The sequence below is a fragment of the Paralichthys olivaceus genome, chromosome 20 (genome assembly GCF_024713975.1).
Source record: "Paralichthys olivaceus isolate ysfri-2021 chromosome 20, ASM2471397v2, whole genome shotgun sequence".
Classification (NCBI taxonomy): domain Eukaryota; kingdom Metazoa; phylum Chordata; class Actinopteri; order Pleuronectiformes; family Paralichthyidae; genus Paralichthys; species Paralichthys olivaceus.
The window spans coordinates 11,994,166-12,013,289 of NC_091112.1; the positions used below are offsets into that span (position 1 = coordinate 11,994,166).

General features: G+C 43.0%; 1 protein-coding gene across 2 annotated transcripts in view; it reads right to left on the reverse strand.

Moving 5' to 3' along the window:
- Window positions 1-1,919: 1,919 nt before the first annotated feature.
- The window catches only part of kcnh8 (potassium voltage-gated channel, subfamily H (eag-related), member 8), a 62,063-nt gene continuing 44,858 nt past the window's right edge, over window positions 1,920-19,124 (reverse strand). For both annotated transcript variants that reach the window (XM_069515806.1, XM_069515805.1), the window contains 8 exons: window positions 18,130-18,329; window positions 15,891-16,140; window positions 12,692-12,906; window positions 11,823-11,861; window positions 10,440-10,711; window positions 9,480-9,595; window positions 9,214-9,293; window positions 1,920-4,091 (listed from right to left, as the gene is read on the reverse strand). In XM_069515806.1, the coding sequence (XP_069371907.1) occupies window positions 3,543-4,091; window positions 9,214-9,293; window positions 9,480-9,595; window positions 10,440-10,711; window positions 11,823-11,861; window positions 12,692-12,906; window positions 15,891-16,140; window positions 18,130-18,329 (1,721 nt within the window). In that variant the 3' untranslated portion in view covers window positions 1,920-3,542. The remainder of the gene's footprint in view (window positions 4,092-9,213; window positions 9,294-9,479; window positions 9,596-10,439; window positions 10,712-11,822; window positions 11,862-12,691; window positions 12,907-15,890; window positions 16,141-18,129; window positions 18,330-19,124) is intronic.

The window sequence follows — 19,124 nt, forward strand, 5'->3', positions numbered from 1 at the left end:
ACGGGGGTTGAATAGTAGCTGTATTTGGGTCAGGGCCATCATCAAACAATGTGAATAGAGTGAATTAGGCACATGTATAGACCCACAGCAAGCAAGGGAATATGAAACGCAGACTTATGAGTATGTTAATCATAAAAGCGAATGCCCAGGTATCAAATCGGTCCACATCCCTGCTGCTTTTAGCATTTCTGTGGGATTCTCCCCCTTTCATTTGCTCTTCCCCCCTCCCCTGAGTCGGACTCAAAAATGTAATCGAAATATCCTAAGTGGAAAAGAAGAAAGCACAGGTTAAAAGGAGGGAGGCAGATGGGCCTCAGTTTGCTAATGACTGATAAAGTGGGAAAGTGAATAAAAGATGAGTTTGCTAGCAGGTGGATAAAAAGATGCATAAACAGCCAGGCTGGAATTGTCTGCACACCATTAAATATGGATGGGGTCCTCCAGACCCAGGGCTAAATAACAGCATTTCCACAGATGTGCTGGAGGTGCTGCTAAATACACAAATCATTCTCACACACCACCCACCTGTCATCTCAGTAAATACACAAGAAATGGTCAGATTTGGGTATATTTTCACTATGTTTTCTAAATTCATGAACACCACTGCCTCCTGTGGAAGCATTTACACACATGCATGCATTCAAAAACATCGACACAGTTGCACTGTCATCTACACCATGATCAAGAGAAACTCTGCAACTGTGTCACCTTCGACCCTGCTGAACCCCATGCATCTTAGTCACATCCGGTGTTCCCCTCATCCACACACACACACACACACACACACACACACACACACACACACACACACACACACACACACACACACACACACACACACACACACACGCTCACACAGGTGAGAGCAGCTGCCTGGACCTCTATGACAGATGCGTTGGTGTGATCCCCCGCATGCTTACTCAGTTTTCATCCCCCGGCCACGTCACCAATGGGACATGACGACAGCTGCACTTTCACCTCAGATGAAGCGTAGCAGCAGCCAAACAAAAGACACACGCCCACACATGAGAGCGTGCACACAACAAATACACATTGCTATTATAAACAAAGTATGTACAAGCCACGCTCTTGCATGACTGAGATCTGCAGATATTAAACGTGTATGCTTTTTGTTTTTTAGGGGGGGTGGATGTGAATATACAATAATAATGTAGAGTATGAAAATTTGAGTTCAGGAACAACTTAGTCACTAGACGTATCGGTTTCACATGAATATGAAGTTGTCTCCTGATGCATTGTCATGACAACAACGATACCCAATGTGCATGCCTGTGGAACAACTAGAGATGAATTCATTCTCTTTGTCAGCATTTATTTTTGATCGTATGAACTAAACAACCAGCAGTACTTAAACCTGCACCAGTGTCGATGTTGAAAGGTGTTTGTGTTTTTCTGTCAAAATATAAGTTATTATGAGTATGAGTTTTTGGCCATGCAACACAGCTCTAGTGATGGTAATGTCTGCAGATTTACCACTTTTCCATAAAAAAACTGCATACATGGTCAGGCCCCTCTCAGGTAAATTGTAATTTACTTTGGAGGTCTGGGAAAATTTGAAAAACGTTCAGGTCAAAAATTAAATAGTCATTTTTGTTGTTTATGTAAAAACACCTACAAAGCTGACCTGCCACAGTCCCCTTAGATTCACTCAAGCTGCACACACTCATATATCTGTCCCTTAAATGTGCCTGATATTTTTCATCAATATCCATGAAATTTAGATCGGTATAGGTATTCAATCGAAATTGACTTCCTTCTAAACCAAAATATTTGGTTTAGAAAGGGAAGTGTGCCATTGTGCTAAACTATCCACTGACAAACAAAATACAATACCTGAGTAACCTCTCCAGCATGAATCTGTCTGTGAACAAAAACAAAAAGTCGGCACGTAACAGTCTTATTTGTTGTTTATTAGCATAACAGGTCATCTTTGTATCTAATAAATATCAAAATGTCGAGGGAGAAAGAAGTTTGATTACAGTACATTCCATTTGCAGAGAAGCAGAGTCAAACCTACGTGAATTCAAAAGAGAGCAGTAGATCTGTCTGTCCGGGAGTCATGACCTTTGTCCTGGTCCAGGATTGCATCGGCCGAACACCACTGCCACAACCTCAGGAACAACAGCATCATTTACTGCCGCCCTGCACTCTTGCATTTGTTAAGGTAAAAAAATACATCTTTACTATTGATACATTCATAGAAATATAAAAGCATCTTCATTCCTTATTGTGCTTTTATGTGGGGATATTGCCTTTGCTCTGAACAGCTGAGAAAATGGATCTCAGGAGCTGGTAACCCAGGGTGACGATCAGGGGAAACGGGACTGCGTTGTGAATCGTGAAACCAATTTGTTATTGGCGGTTTACTCCAGGCCACATCGCAACATGGGGTAACTACCCTGCTCCTGAAATTACCCAGTTGTTTAAATCGAGCCCGTTCCCAATAAATATGCATCAGTAAATGCAGGATTCAGTCGCTAAAAGGGCAAACTGTGTTTTCCTCTAAATAGGTAAGATAAATGGCAAGCTGGATTACCACAGGGGTGACATGCAGCATGTTAATGTGTGTCTACAGGCACTACTTCAAAAGGCTCGGAAAGGCATGCAGAGAGAAGGAGGGAGAAGGAAGGAGAGGGAGAGAGAGAGAGAGAGAGAGAGAGAGAGAGAGAGAGAGAGAGAGAGGCAGGTATGGACAGAGAGACAGTGGAAAAGAGAAACAGTCCCCGTGCTCGGTGTGACAGACGACAGCAGGGGCTTCACTGCCCGAGGTCGTAACATGCCGCCACCCCACCCCCCGCCCCTACCACTTCCATAACCAACATCTTCCACCCCCCCCCTTTCCTGAGGGCCAGCGGTAAAGAGCACAATACGTCCCATCTCTCTCCTCACACCATCCTGTGCTGCCAGTACAACCAGTCGTAACCAGCCATGCATAGGTCCATGCAATCCAGTGCATCAGGTTGAGTGAGCAAGGAGAGATGGGTTAAAAGAAGATGAAATGGCAAGGATAAGGGGGTGGGAGGCTGTTAACTGCCTCCATCCCCTCCTTGTTTCCAAAGCCCAACGCCATCATCCACGATGCTTTCTCCTCCTCTGGCCAACCCAGTCGACCTCACACCATCTCAGGCCGGGAGTAAGAAATGAGACGACAGAAAGAGCTCTCTCCAGCGTGCCCCCCACTCCTACATTATGGCATGTTGCTCTCTTGAGGAGCCTCAAGGTGTGGGGGGGGGGGCAGGGGTTGGAAGTAAGCTGCACCAAGAGACGCTGAGCTCCGCAGCAGAACCAACACCGCTATATCCCATCAAACAACACTACGTTTCTATAAACGGTAAAGCTAACACACCTAATCCTTCTGTACTTGTTTTCATGCAACTGGATTTTTTAAGACGTGCCTTTAAAACAAAAGAAATCTTAGTTGCATCCCTGCAAATGTCCTGCAGTGATGTGAGAGGGACCCCAGTTGATCAGTTCAGGAACTTATCATAGAAAGTGTCTCCTGCAGAGTCCAGAGAGGGCTGCTACAAACCCCTGGTGGGCTTGTGATAGCCCCCCTCTAGTCCAGTTTGGGGAGAACACCCAGCGCTCTGATGGGGGCCCTCATCTCCTCCGTCCTGCAGAGGCGGACTGTGCACCCTTGACCTGATGGAGCCGCAATCTCCGTCTCTGAGGTTAGAAATCTCCGGCGAGCTGAGGGAGGAGGAAGGCAAGTGAGGCTGCAACTGAAGGATCGACGAGATGGGGGTCGGAGGCGGAGTTGAGCTGGGGATGGCCGAGTACCCAAGCTGGAGATCCTGGGGTCTGTGCGCGAGGGAGTCCATGTGGCACATCGCACTGTGTTGGTGGGGGATTGTGAGTGGAGAGGAAGGCAGGGACAGGGGCGTGTTTGTCCACATGGTCGCAGTCTGAGAGGGAGAAGGGTGAGGATGGTGAGGATGGGGCAGGTATGCGCAGTGCGTCAGGCAGTCGACTGAAGGTGGTGGCATGGATGACATGAGGGTTTCCATGAGCTGAGCCATCCTCTTCATGACTTGACCTAAGTCAGCTACTTCCTTCCCCAGGGAGCTCACCTGCAGACACAAACAGAAGGATCAGTAACTTTAAATAGGAAGAAAAGCCTCAACATGGATGATATGTGGCATAAAAAAACAAATTCAGACACAGAATAAAAGTAATCATCAAGACTATAGAGAAGTACGATATAAATTCTGACCATATACTACAAACTGCTGAATCATATTAACTTAAGGTAAACTCTGGCATGCATTTTCGTTTGGAACTAGAGATGTCGATTTTTTCCACATCACTCGAAAAGGAAATATTGCAAAATAATCTCTTCAATTATATTACACAAACACAAACAAGAGTGTTAAACCTTTCGTGGCTCCAGATGAAGCATCACGATAAACTGGTTGGATCTGAAGAATCAGACGTCTGTAACCCACCTCCTATCTTTTTCTGATGCTAGCGTCTTAGAGCCACATCAGCTGTTACAGCTGCCTCTGTATCTGCCGTGCTTCATTTGAAATAAACAAAACATTTTACAGGAGGGCAGCATGTTGAGGGGGAACTATAGCAGCAAGCTAAATCTGATACAGTGATGAAAACGGTTAAACTATCCTTTAATGTAATTGCAAGCTAGGCTCCATCCGACAGTAATTATTATGATGATCCACACTGTCCACCTGTTGTCTATTGGGGAAATCGGGTAAAGTTAAGTCCCTCGTCCAGGCCTGGGTGTGTTCCAGCTCTGAGACTGAAGCTCCTAAATGCCCCTCATTGCTTGAGGCACAGTCTGACTCTGACACCATCCACTGCATTCAAATCAATGTCCTCTATGTGCTCAGGGCGCAATTATGGTGGTGGGAGAATGGGGGGGCTTGTTCCACAGCTTATACCAACTCTGGACCCCCCAGACACCATATCTTACTAAATTTTAAACCTTTTGAAATAATATTATAAAATTAAAATATTAGTAAGTAAGTTACTTTCAGTGTCAGCATTCTGGACTTCTACACATTGACAGCAAAACATTAGGTTTCTGCTTCTTTGGGAAAACTAAGTCTAGTAAGGCATAAACTATATTAGTTCAGAAAATGGGTACTGCTCCTGTAAATAACTGCAGTGTATGTGTGTGTGTGTATTTGTCAGCCAACCAGGTCAGTTAAAATGGCAGGGAAGAAAACTGATGTGTGCAAAAACAGACATCCGAACATTTTTTTGAGCACCCGAAGCACCAATTAAGTATAAAGACCCCAGTAATACTGAAGGCAATTTAATAACATCTTCATTAAAAAGCAATGAATGAAGTGTTTCATAATGGTGCCGTTAGGGAAAAGCTGCACAGAGAACAGAGCTGGGCACAGAGCAGCAGATGCAGGTAAGAAAACGTATGAACCTGCTGGTACAACTCAAATGATAATTACTTACCAGTCATTAATCAGAAATTATGCAGTTTCTGCAAGTTTGAATAAGTTAAATTTAGGATATTTTCAAGACCTTCATAACACCATAATAAATTTAATTCAAGACCTATTTCAAGTAAGACATATGAAGGAATATCAAAGAAGTTCTTTCAAAAAAATGAGGGGAAGTAGCCGAGTAGAGAATAAGGACACAGTCAAACATACGATAATGTGAAGTTGCTCTTCACAGGAAGCCAATGTTTTATTTGCTTTCTGCTTGCAAAGATTGGAGGTGACTGGAAGGTGAAGGTTTGCCACTGATACATTTGCTGAAGTGTGTAGAATTTAGTAATTTTAGTAATTTAGTCGTGAATTTGCATGTTGCTGCTGAATCCCCCTCACATCACCCTCCCCTTCGAAACATGAAAGAGAACCCGTGGGAGCCTTCAGCTGACATAAAAACTCAAAAGGTTTAGTTTGTCCAGTCTGGACTAATGTAAACAATTCATACAATTTAGATGAAACACACTAGGAAAATTTTACATTAAATTTTGTGCCAATATATCCCTTTCACTTAAATCTTACACACTGGAACTTTAAATGAACATTAGGATAATTAAGACCCACCTAAGTAGGTTATAGTTCAATATACTTTAAACTTTTCAAGGGCTCAAATTCAATGATTTAATGTCTGACCCTGCAGAAACCCTGTAATTAGGACTACAACTCTCAACATGGAGCCACAGTTGTGTAGTTGTATTTTTCTGGTTATGTCATGAAGACAAACTTTCTAGGAAAGGCCCAGGGCTATACAGTACAGTACATCACTATGAATTTGTTATTTTCAGGTCAGTAAAAATTTTGGGTCACGGTCTTCTTGCCCTCCCCCTGCCGGCTGTTTAGCATGTAATATCGTGCTGCTATAATTGGTCATTACACTGATGAGGGGATGAGGGTGGGGGGGTGGTGTCTGGTGATTAGTGGCAATCTGCATGTGGCGTGTCCACAGAGGGCACGATCGTGGAGCCCTGCCAACGGTGCCATCTGCTTCTGCCAGTCAGGGCACTCATGACCATTCGTCACACATCACTGCTGCTGGATGCACATCAGCCCTCAGCAGGACACACAGCTCCAGGTGGGATCAAGTCCCATCGCTGCGTGATCCCGTCAAGAGGTGATCAGGCTCCGTGTAGAAATATACTACGATCACGATGGATCAAATCAGCCCGAGAGCTCCTGCTTGCTCACATGTACACAATGTACAGCATGTGACATACAAACAAGAGTGTGGGAATTTGCTTATCTGACAAATGTTCATATACAATAACAATAATTATCAATATAATATTTTTATTTCTACTAATTAACAATAACTAGAATAACTTCTGACACTGTTATTTATATTCTTTATTATATATTTGTTGCCATTATCATAACTGTTTTGTTGTTATAGACTATTAGACTTTAAACGAGCAGCAGCCATCACACGACTCTGACTTGGTATTTCATACTTAAGTCTGCCTGTCTGTCTGTCTGTCTGTCTATTTCCACCCTTGTCTATCTGTTTTCATGCATGCACTGAACACTGGAGATCCTCTGGAGATTTCTCTGGAGGATTTGTATATACATTTATTTGTACTTTATGTGATGTTGATCTTCCATACAGAGTTCCAAACAATAGTTTTAGGTGAGAAAAATGTTCTCTGGCCTCTTTCTCCCTTCTCTGAGGGGCTGATAAAAGCCTGGATGTAAACTCTGGCTCTGATAAAAATAGAACAGCTGAGAGCGACAGGACAGTCCAATCTGACACGCTGTCAACATGATTCCAGTACTCACACCTCAGAGAGGACCAGCGCACCAAACAGCAGCAGTGGATGACCACAACCCCTGCAGCCACAGGTACAAGGTGTCATTAACAAGCGCAGTGAATTTTGTAAGGATTATTCCAATAATTAATTTGCTTCGTACATTTTCCAGAACTTTTACCGTCAGCCCGCTCGGAAAATGTCCGGAAAATGTCTGGATAAGGAGAATACAGCATTTGATGCTTTAAAAACAGGGTGAAACGTCATGATTGACAGCTGTGACAGACTTGATTGGTCGAGGGTGTGTATCGACGGGACCTTGCTACAGCGGCTTTATCCCCCGATGATTAAGTACAAACAGTATATACAGTTTGTATAATATTAATTATACTCAGCTTGTAGTATTTGGTTTTGTTGATTACTTTTCAGTCCCTGAAGTCGGTCACTGCCGCTGTGCTCGGATGTGTGTATGCATGTTTCATTCTCAAGTGTGTCTGTGGTGCATCATGTTGTTGTGTTTCTTTAGCGTCTTCTCAGAATTATAAGAGCAATTACTCTCGCTGTACATTATGATTTCCATGACACAATACAGACGTCGCCATGTTACAGCCTCTCTTCAGTCCTGTTGATGCATTATTCATCTTTCACTATAATAAACCCTTTCACATGCACAGACGTCACCTCAGAGACAAAGGTCATAGGTAAGAGATCACAGGTCAGCTCCACATCATCGTGGGTATCAGGACTTTAAAAAGATTGTAAAAGAAAATGAGTCAATTCTGAAGAAAAAAAACACATATTTGAAGTCAATTGCCTCTTGAGTGCTGGAATAAATGTTTTGAAGTGGGTAACTGGAAGGTTGTCCTTGTTTAAGTATGGGTGTAAATCAAAGGGGAGTAATAGTTTCACAATGAGATTGGTTCAAGATATTGCATCCAGAAGTAGTAAAAATCTGGCAAACGTGGCTTCTACAGCTTCTTTTTTCCCTTTATTCTTGTAAAATTATGGTTGAGCAATTACAATTTATTCTTCATAATTTTGTATTCTAGTAATATCACAATTTTATTTCGCAATTTCAGGGTTCTTTTTCTCCTACATGGCCATAACACTCTGTCATACAAGTGACTCTTGATCTTTGATCTAAAAAGGATTAAAAAAAAGATTACCTTATAATGAAGTGCAACAGCAATCATAGGACACAGTGGATCATTGGCCTATTCTGCATTGCAGTACATGAAGCTGATGACTATAAATAACCGACAGTGTGTACGTCACAAGCTGAATACCAATCAAATGTCAACGCAAATTAAAATGAATTTATGAGTTTTCATTCACGATAAATCATTTTCACACGTTTGGTGAAAACGCTTTCATGTGCCGGGTAACATACAATGTCCTCATTTGTCAGTTGTGCATGTGTTCGTGGGGAGCAGATCGGGTTTAACCCCCCCTCTTCATCTCCTATGGTGATCGGAGTGGATGGATGCAAGTCAGGATTAACAATCTACAAGACCCCGCTGAGAGACTTCCTGTCAAACAGCGGCCGCCCACAGAGACAGAGAAAGGCCAGCGAGGCCAGCGTTTATAACCGTGAAGGTGCCATGCCACCATCTTTCACACTCCTCTCTTTTTATCCCTTCCTTTTTTATTGCCTTTTGTGACATCCGCCTTTTTCTCCTCTTCCCCTCTGGGTCGCTCTTTTTATTATCTTTTTATTTAACATCCTTGGGACTGTGGCTCAGTGGGAGGAAGCAAACACTCCATATATATTATACGCCGCTGACCAAGTACAGCACATCTGTTAAGTCCTGATATAGAAATAAAAAAGAAACAGTGGATTGTTTGAGTTTACATATTCATTTTTTCATGGTTCATTACTTCTCTCAATCCTATCACGACATGCTGACATCGCCATGTGTCCCAGCCCACCTGTCCGTCTCTCTCCCATCGCACACAAACCACATACACACAGATCGTTCTACCTGCTGGTCAAGATGTCGCAGTTGCCCTCTGGTCTCTTCGGCTTTTGCTGCTAATTCTGCTGTGCTGATCTGCAGCATATCTGTGACACAAATTAACGAGTTACAAATCACTTCCAGGCTTCGAACAAGAAGTACAAATTTGCACCTAGCAGTTATTGCATTGAGGCAGCTGATAAATCTTCTGAGCATCCACAGAAAATGGTGAAGGTAAATGTATTGGGTCATATTTGAGATGTAAACTGCTGTGTGGTGTTGGATGGGAGGACCTGTGGCAGACACTGAGGCACTGGTTGGTTCACTGACAGGAACGCCTTGGGTGGTGGAGAAAGAGAAAGCCAGGGAGCTCTCTGTCCCCTCATTGTCTTCTGTACCGTCTACGATCCTGCAGAAACACAGCAACATGGTGAGTGAGCTCTCTCCAAGGGTAAAATAAATCTTTACCACACCTTGTTGTTTCCACACTAGATCAGTTGTTGGCCCCTGTTACCAGTCCTAGACTTTATATAAAGATGGATGACACATTTTCACTTCCTCCAACTATCCGAAAGTGAAGCTAGAATATCCTGGATGCCGCCTTCTTAGCCATTTGGAGCCAGAGTCTAGTTTTAATATCAATTAACTAACTAACAACTAATTAAAAACAAAATTTACTGGGAAAATGCGCACTTAAACAAATATCAACGTGATAAGAACTACATAAAATGATAAAATAACATATTTTTGAAAATGTATTTGACATTTCCTTTATTACGTTTTAGTTTGGTCTATGTTCCATCCACTATCATGGAGGAGGTGGGATTTATGACTTATACTGCAGCCATTCACCAAGTAATTAAAAAATGTAAAGACATGCAAGTTCTAACTCAGCATTAGAACTTGCATGTCTTTACATTTTTAATAGAATATTGTCCAATCTAATCATTTGCTCCATCTCCAGATGAATTGGCTTGTGTGAGTGGCCAGTGGTGTAAATTGTGACCGAGCTGAAACCCTCAGAGCTGAACCCTGATCCGTTGAGCACAAAGAAACTCTAACCTCTGTTTCACTGTGACATGTTTAGTAAAGTAAACAATGAGAGGACTTACAAATATTGTTTCTCACTTTTGTCTCAGACCTAGTTTTGCACGACAGGCTCTGTGCCGAAGAATGACCAAAATAGACACAGTGGCCCACAGAGTCACAGGCCTACACAGGCTGACGGACAAATCAATGGTGATCGAACTCACCTGGGGCTGAGGTTGGAAGGGTCTAAAGTGGTGAGAGTAATTTCCTGGATCTTCCTCAGAGAGCACCTGGAGCCCTGTATCGTGGTCTTCTGGCTGGGTCCGCTCAGCAGAGACCTGGCACTGGCGTCCCTGAGGTTCACCGCTCGGTTCTGCTCCGATGACAAAGACACAGATGTGGCCCTGTCTTCCTCCTCATTGTCTTCATGTTCCTCCTGAGCCTCAATGATGGACGGATAACCCTGCACCACTTGGCCATTCCTTCTCACCCCTGACTGGAAAATACGAGAGGAATTGTTGACAGCAGCAAGAGACATTGTTCACCTGAGATTTCAGGACATTTTCAAACATGGCATTGGAGTGTGTAGAACTTTTGCAGATTATATAACTATGAAATAAAGCAGAGAGCTGGCAAAGAATTAAAATCCATTCATTTTGAGTTGAGTCATCTGAAGCATCAGCCTTGATGATGTCAATGGAAATTTGCTTGAATGCGACTTTTTCAAAAATAAAATAAAAAATCTCTGTATTGCGTCAAATGTTGCCCTCCTCCCTTTTTCCTGCTTTCTCTAAAGGTGCTGAAGATGTTTTTGTTCAGTCATGACCCTGGAACACACAGAGGGAGTATTAACACAAATATATGCACTAATGACTTGTAAGTGTAAGGAGCACAACACTCGGCTGGATTTAAGAGTGATAGCCCCAGGCATGGGCTGCGAATGTGACCTGCAGAATATGAACAAAATGAACTCTGACATGCGGTCATTTATACACAGAGGCCTGCACATGTCCTCATATGTCAAAGGTCTGCACTTGTGCTGAATTGCTGAACAGTTGATCAGCTGCAAGATTAGGATACAATGAGGTAATGGGTGAAATAATGTTGACAAAAAGGTATTGATCTGTGGCCTCTGACCCCCAGCAAAATAAAACCAGTGTGTGGTTAATGACTCCACTCAGCCTAATTGATTTTTCCGTAAAATACCTGACTACAGATTAAGATATCTAGGTAGATTCTCAAAAATGAAAGGATACTGAGCATTTCATCGCCCCTCCGTTCTTGTTTACCCGTGATTTAATGATTGTTAACTCATTTCTGTCTAGCATTGATCTCTCGCCTCTTCAACCTGCCTACCAAAGGAAAAAAAAAATCCCTCTTCATCAGTATCATTTAGTCTAAAAGAGGAATCGAGTCCATTATCAGTGACAGGCGTCTATTGCTCGGCCTAGCTCGGCAGATTTCTCATAGAATAGAATTTTTTTTTGAGGCTGATTAAAAGGAGTCTTTTGGGTAAACGGTGCACTTGCGTCTAAGTGTCACACTTTTCCTTTAGATTGTAAATGATCAAATCTGTGTGTGTGTGTTTGAGAAGTGTGGTTTGTTACCTGAGGATCAAGAGCTGTTGTAGACAGTTTGGCCTTAACCTGAAGCAGAGCCAGAGAGGAAACACAGCACAGTAAATGATCTGCAGGAGCGAGAGCAATCAAGATGTGGCCTTTCTTTCTTAGGTTATAATTTACAGAGGAGCCATTTCACAAGGCTCGGCAGTAAATTACAATCTGAAGTGGTTAAGAGAAAATAGCATGATTGTATGGCTTGCGGTGATGCAATGCTGCAAAATAATTCACCTTAATACAGTGATCCTCCTGTGCTTATATGCACAACAGAAAAGCCGAACGACATCCCAGCCACAAACACACCCTGAGCTGCTACCTTCCCTTTGTCTTCATCCCAACTCTGCTCAGACCTGTGATTTGGGCTGCTCCTCTGCACATTAGTGTCACCTTAAAGCCCTGCGGCAGGTAGTGTGTGTGTGTATGTGGGGCAGTGGTGTTTGGGCATGAGAGGCAGAAACACCTGACTGTAATTACAGCAGCAGTGCCATGGCTATTTTTTGCTTTCATTCTCTCTCTCTATCACACACACAGAATCACACTCTTCTATTGTCCTGCTGTGGTTCTGCTCACAATTATTGTTTCCCCCAATACAAACACAAAAAATTTGAAAGTTATAACTGATGCAAGGAGGACAATCGGGGGGGAAATGGTATCAATATTTTTGTGCACTGAGTAAGATTCTAGATCTATTTCATACAAACCCAGTTATTTTTGTTTTGTTTTGGCTACTTTTAAGACTTCTTGTGTAAATGTCTGCACATACACAGTATGAGTTTGCACAGTGAAGCTCAAACATCCAAACCTACCATAAACATTTTTAGTGGAGGGTGAATCTCAAATGACTTAGATGGACTTACGTGTGTCTCATGTCCCTCCCTCAGGTTGTATGTGAGGTCCTGCTGGATGTCCTGGACGAAGTGGTGGGAGTACTCAGGGTAAAGGTCCAACACATCATACAGGCCCTTCAGGTTAATACACTGCAGGTCACAGTAGGTCAGAGCTTTCACGTCCGCATTGGTTTTTATCACCCGGTCATCTAAGGACACGTTCGCCCCAATCAGGTCACCTTTACCTGCACAGACAAAGAGGGAGATATACATGTACGGAGGAGGTGAGAAACATCACAGCATAATGTTTACATGCTGGTAAAAGGGGTTGAAGTTGTCAACCCTGGTGAGTCTCTCTCTAATGCAAACTGTGAAGCATCAGATCTTCCATTTGCTGAGTAGTGTCTGAGAGGGAGTGCTCAGTTTGGAGAGAGTGAGAGATTTGGAGCAGTGCGGTGTTCAGGCAGTGGGACGGCCACCTGTGTGTTCAACACCACTTTTAAGGCCTCATTTCTGGAGGCATCTGAGCTGCTGATGTGTCTGTAAGTTAGACTGAATAAAGTTTTTTAATAACAGGAGGGAAATGTGTCCATCGATCCAATCAGAGTGGGTAGGTAATGTTATACCTGTTAAAGTAACCGTGAGCAACACACCCACAGCAGGGGCAGGGTTATCATCACTACACCTCGCTTGGTTGAGAAATCTTGACAGACTTGTTGCAGGATTCACTGCGAGGAGAAGATCTGAAGCTCAGCTCTTGCAATCCAAGTACAAGCAGAGTATATTTGAGTGCAAATGCAGGATTTTGAGTGAAAGCGTAACAAAAAAATCAGAACGTGAAATCCAGACCTCGCTCTTATAGCGAACAATCTCCATATAATCTTTTAACAATAATGTCTCCTGCTAATTAACACTTGTCAGGTGATGTTACAATTAAAACGTAAAAGAGCACGATTGGTTGAATGCATCGACCACAAAGAGAGGAAGATGTGACAAGTGGAAGTGAAATGTGAAAGAAGAAAGTTTTAAAAGACAAAGAGATTTGAACTGTTTACAGTCTGAGATTGTTATTTACGAAACATACTTTGTCTTTGTGTGAATACATTTTTAGTGATTGTGATGGCTGCTTCCTGTTGTCCTGATACATATACTGGACGGGGTTGAGCTCCCCTGTTAGTGTTAATGCCCACAGAGCTGTGATCAAACGTCCATGGTCATTGTGAATGCTGCTCAGTTAAAGCTGATGGAGGGCCAGTCGTGACCGTTCTTACTCTGTTTCTCTCAGTCCACTCCCCCTGCCACTCATCTCTTCTCACCCTCCCTCCCTCTTTCTGTTTTCTCCTCCCCTCTGTGCACATTTCCCTTCTTCCTTCCTGTTTGCATCCCTCTTCCATCCCTTGTTGACTCTTCTTCATTCCCTTCTTTTTGCTTTTTTTGTCCTCTCTTAGGTTCCTACTCCGTTTTCATTTTTCATTTTCATTTTATTTTCTTCCTGCATTAATTTCTTCTTTTCTACCTCCACTCCTTCATTCCTTTTCTTATTGTTATTTTTTCCGTCCTTTTCCTTCCCATTTTTTCCCATTCCCTTTCTTCTTCCCATTCTTCAAGTTTAACTTACTGCCTTCCCTTCTCCACCTTTGCCTTCTATTTCTACTACTGCTTTTCTCCTCAATTCTCTCTCTATCTTCTGTTCACTCCTTCACTCCTGCTGCTTCTGCATGTATTTTATTTCGTTCAGATATTCCACTACATACATCCTGTCTTTTTCCTCTCTGTCCATCAACCAAGCTTTCTCTTCAACCTCTCATTCTCTCGCCCCTCTTCCACTCTACCACTCTGCCACTCTCCATTATGTGGCACTGAGCCGTCACTGCACACTGGTGTTGTGACAAGGAAGAGGAGGATCGAGGGGAATGGACGCACACAGAAAGAGAAATGGAGCGAGAGAAGCTGTTCTCTCCTTCAGTCAGACACTGTCAGCCTGACCTTCTGCACAGTCAGCAGACGAGCATAGAGACAATGCTCGGCATCTGTCAAGCCCACCCACACCCACACACACACACACACACACACATGCACACACAGCATTTTGTGCACAGGTAAACAATTCCAGATACTTGATACGAACATGCACCAAAACATTCTTCAGCAGAAGCATTAGCATTAAGGTGCCGACAGACAACAGGCAGACACACACACACAGGTTTTAAGTGCCACACACAGAGACAAAGTCATGAATGTAGTTTCAAACTCAGATATATGAAGCATTGCGTTTAGTTGATGCAGGACACAGAATCATAGGAATGAATCCTTCAGCGCCAATCATAACATTTGCAACAAATGGGTAAATCATGACAAAGTGTTCCTGGCTGAATTAATTTACTTTCTCTCACACACACACACACACACACACACACACACACACACACACACACACACACACACACACACACACACTTCCTCCAATAGAAGAAAGTGATAAACCTTTTTCATTTAATTCTGTTTGTGTAGCAGAATAGTTGCAGCTGATATTATAATTAGCCATGAACCTGGCCTCAGGTAGCGTAACCAGATTATCTCCAGGTGACAGAGCTGGACAGCCTTGAAGTGCTGGAATAGATGGAACTGAAATGACCTGACTTTAGTGAATTGAACTGATGAAAAGGACTGGACTGAGCTGGACAACACAGATTAAACTGGACAGGACTGAATTACAATCTACGGGATAGACCTGACCATAGTTAGGCTGGACGTCTCTGGATTGAAGTGGTTTAACCTGGATGGAACTGGACGATCATGGATTGCTCTGAATGGATTACTGGTTCATAATATAAACCAGTCTGCAGGGGCTGAATGTTCGTTTCTATTGCCTCTGCTCACTTTTACTGGAACAGCCAAAACAAAAGCGGTTATTATAATAATTCTATCCCCCAACTTCAAGGAACCCATCTCCCTCACTTTGTCTGCACAGTTATAGATAAGTTCTTACTGCAGAACATATTGTTGAAAAAATGACATCTAACTGGAGTTGATTTAAGGGAATTATTACTAATAACAATGGGCTCTGAGGATGAGCGGTGGCCTTTAGGACACTGTATAGCTCCTTCCTCTAAACAATGAGCTAATTTACAGGACACAGCTTTATCACAATGAGCCACCTGGAGCTTATTATAAAACCATAACAGTGGCAAACCCAAGTCTAAACCCTGTCACCTTCCCTGTATCGTACCCAGGATGGCCAGCACCATGCCGTCCTTCAGCACCTCCATGGAACCCGAGCACACTAAGAAGATGGCCTGGAGAGCGTCGCCCTGACGGAGGAGGTACTCTCCCGGAGCGCAGAAGGAGGTCTTGATGTGCAGGGACAGGGAGCGCAGGCAGCCGCGGCTGGCGGAGGCAAACAGCGACAGCTCCAGGATCTCCTTGTTAAGGTGCATGGTGATGTCGGACCGCAGCTCGTCCGGGAAGTCCTTCAGAAGCTGTGGAGAAGATTAGAGAGGGAGTCAGGCAGGAAATGAGATGGAGGGAATGATGAAGAAGCAGGCGAGAGCGAGGAGAGCATGACAGCTGTGAAAATATCCCATGCTGCAACTCAGTGGTTAAACTATGCAGCTACTGTACAACAGGAAACATTAATATCAAGTTAAGTTTATTTAAGTGGACCAAAACCAATCGTTTGTCTCTGAGGGTTTTATAATCTGAGTGAAAACCACTTCCAAAAATCCGGGGCATTATTTTATTATTATTTTGGTTGTTAGTTGCAGAATTGTTGCAGATTGCTTGAATAACAGCTTGTCAACTACACACATAAGCCCAATCAGCAAGCGGTAGTGTCAACGTTTCCTCTTGTCTTCCATCTCAGTTTCTGCTCGTCCAGACTAAAACATTGGCCAGGAGTTTTCAAACTAAATCAGCAGCATTTCCAAACGCGTTTCCATGTGTTGCAGATGCATTTTCAAACAAAAACGTAGTAGTAGTGTGAATGTAGCCCTAGCGTTGATATTAACTGAATGATGGTCTCTCCAAAGAAAGACCTACCCAAAGCGAACGAAGAGATTATGAACTGTGCACAACATATGCAAACAAACTGTTTAGAAAAAAAAAATCAAAGCCCCACATGCCATTTATCCGCCTGTCTCCTTGTCAGAACAAAGATCTGGAGCTCACCGTCGCACTGAGCCGATCAATGAGTCATCAGGGCCAGGCTGACTTTAATCAACAGGCCCATCTATTATTCATCTGTCTGGGATTCATCACCATCATCGCTCCATCTAAGCTCTCATCTGGGTTCTGACAGCTGTCTCACAGGCATCCACAGCCTGGAGGGACGAGCTGCTATTAGACTACTGACTGACTGGCTTCCCTGGGCTTGTTAAGAAGAAGGTGCTGCTCACCCTCCTGCTCTGTTTGTGTTTTCTCTCAGCTGTTTTCACACCACTTTGGCAAATTGAGCCCCTTCTCTGCCCTTTTCAGTTTATAGAAATGTTTAAACCATCTTATTTTCTCATGACATAGCCTGCAATAAATGTCACCATAACATAAACAAAACTCCATGATCATCATCATTAACATGCACCACAATGTTTGTTAATAGAACGTGTATGAGCTAATGTCTACTTAAACAAACAGTGTCATACTCAGATTCTTTGTGTCTTTCATGTAAAAGTAGAGACATTGTAATAATACTGTTAATACAAAGTCTTGCATTTAATATATAAAAGAGCAGAGGCTGTTTTAAACCAGCCTTTTTGTAATGGGCTGTTAGTTTGGCCTGTGGTGATGCTGTTTGCAGATTTCTTTCTGAAACTGTAAAAGTGACCTGCAGTAATTGAGCCCCGTCCAGTAAAGACCAGCAGCAGGACTCAGTCCACAGAACCATGAAGCTGCTCCACTGCTGCTGCAAACAGAGCTGTTCACCTGTTTATTCTAAATTCAAGAAAGCACAAGTGCCATGCTGAAGTGAGTATACTCCAGTTTCACGTGTTGACATGGACCTACTTGCTCATGTCGCCTAAATTACCCACTTATCTCAAATTTCATACAAATTGTACAGGTAACGTGAGTTTGACAAATGCTACAAGCTGCATATAAAAGTGTCTGTAGGGGGTTTAAACCATTCTATCATGTCTTTAATTTGTCTGTTCTCGTCCTCCGTCCTGTCCTTGTCATTCAGCGCTGAGGAAAACCTCAGTTGTGGGGATCATTTGGTATCGATCATATTATCACTCTGATGATGACTTTAAATGTGACTGATCAGTGAGAAGTGAGAAGTAGGTGATTTTTAATGAAGTATTGATCTCTGTATATGGGTTAGGGGAGCTGCAGTGTCAAAATACAAGTTAAGTGAAAAAGGACAATAAGGATTTATACAGCAGGGGCCACTTTCCCCATGTGGATGTGCTTGTGGTGTGTGGAGGCACAAAAACACTTAGATGGCCCTCATTTCTTCTTCTTCTCCTTTTTATTACCTCGTTACAGTCGATGCCATTGTTGACCGACCAGGTTGTCTGAAAATACTCCAACATTCGCTGCTTGAGGCTCTGCGGCAGATGATGGACACGTATGAAGTCCTTGAGGTCTTTGGTTCTGGTGTGATACTGAGACCAGCGCGAGTACATCCTCTGGATGATGGCTGTCACATTACCGAAGACCAAGGCATGCATCAGTGCTGCGGGCGAGAGGAGGACGAGGAGTGAGGAAGGGATGAGGGACAGTAAGCCAGAGATGATGGGACATAACCATGAATGAAATAGAATTTGCCCAGACAAGAAAACAAAATAGAAAAAACAAGTGGATGATGTTTTAATAGCACCAAGAGATTCATAAATTTTGTTTCTCACTAACAGCAGGGGTCATTTCATTGACAGTGGAGAGCAGGTCGATATTAACGTGAGCTGGGATTTGAAAACTAACCATTGCCAAGGAGGCCATGTCTTCATCTGTATTTGTTTGTATGTTAGCAAAAGTTTGAAAAAAGACTACCAGAGGGATTACATTGAAAAATGGAGTTTGGATGCGGAATGCGTCAGGGAAGAATCTGATACATTTTGGTACAGATCCAGATCAGGTGGCAGAATCAGGACTCTTTTTTCACATCCTGTTACATTGTGAGATAGAAGGTTTTCATAATCATGTTTAGGGGACTGATATTTCTGAGTGTGTGCAATTTGGTGCAGATCCAAATAGAAATCTGGATGTGGTAAATTTAAATGTGGTTTCATAAAGGGACTGTTGGGCCTTGGTGGAGATACGTGCTCTAAGTTTTGTTCTAGTTCACACTGATTTTTACTGACTGATTAAATCCCTGCAGCACTGACAAAGAGCTCTGTAGTGGCAACCACAAACATGAATATGATGAAGCATACGTCTTATTGGAAGCTGTCAATTCATGTGAGCAAATGAACAGAGAAATAAAACAGTCAACAAGCAAATACTATATGTAAATTCACGTCTCGCTTTTCCG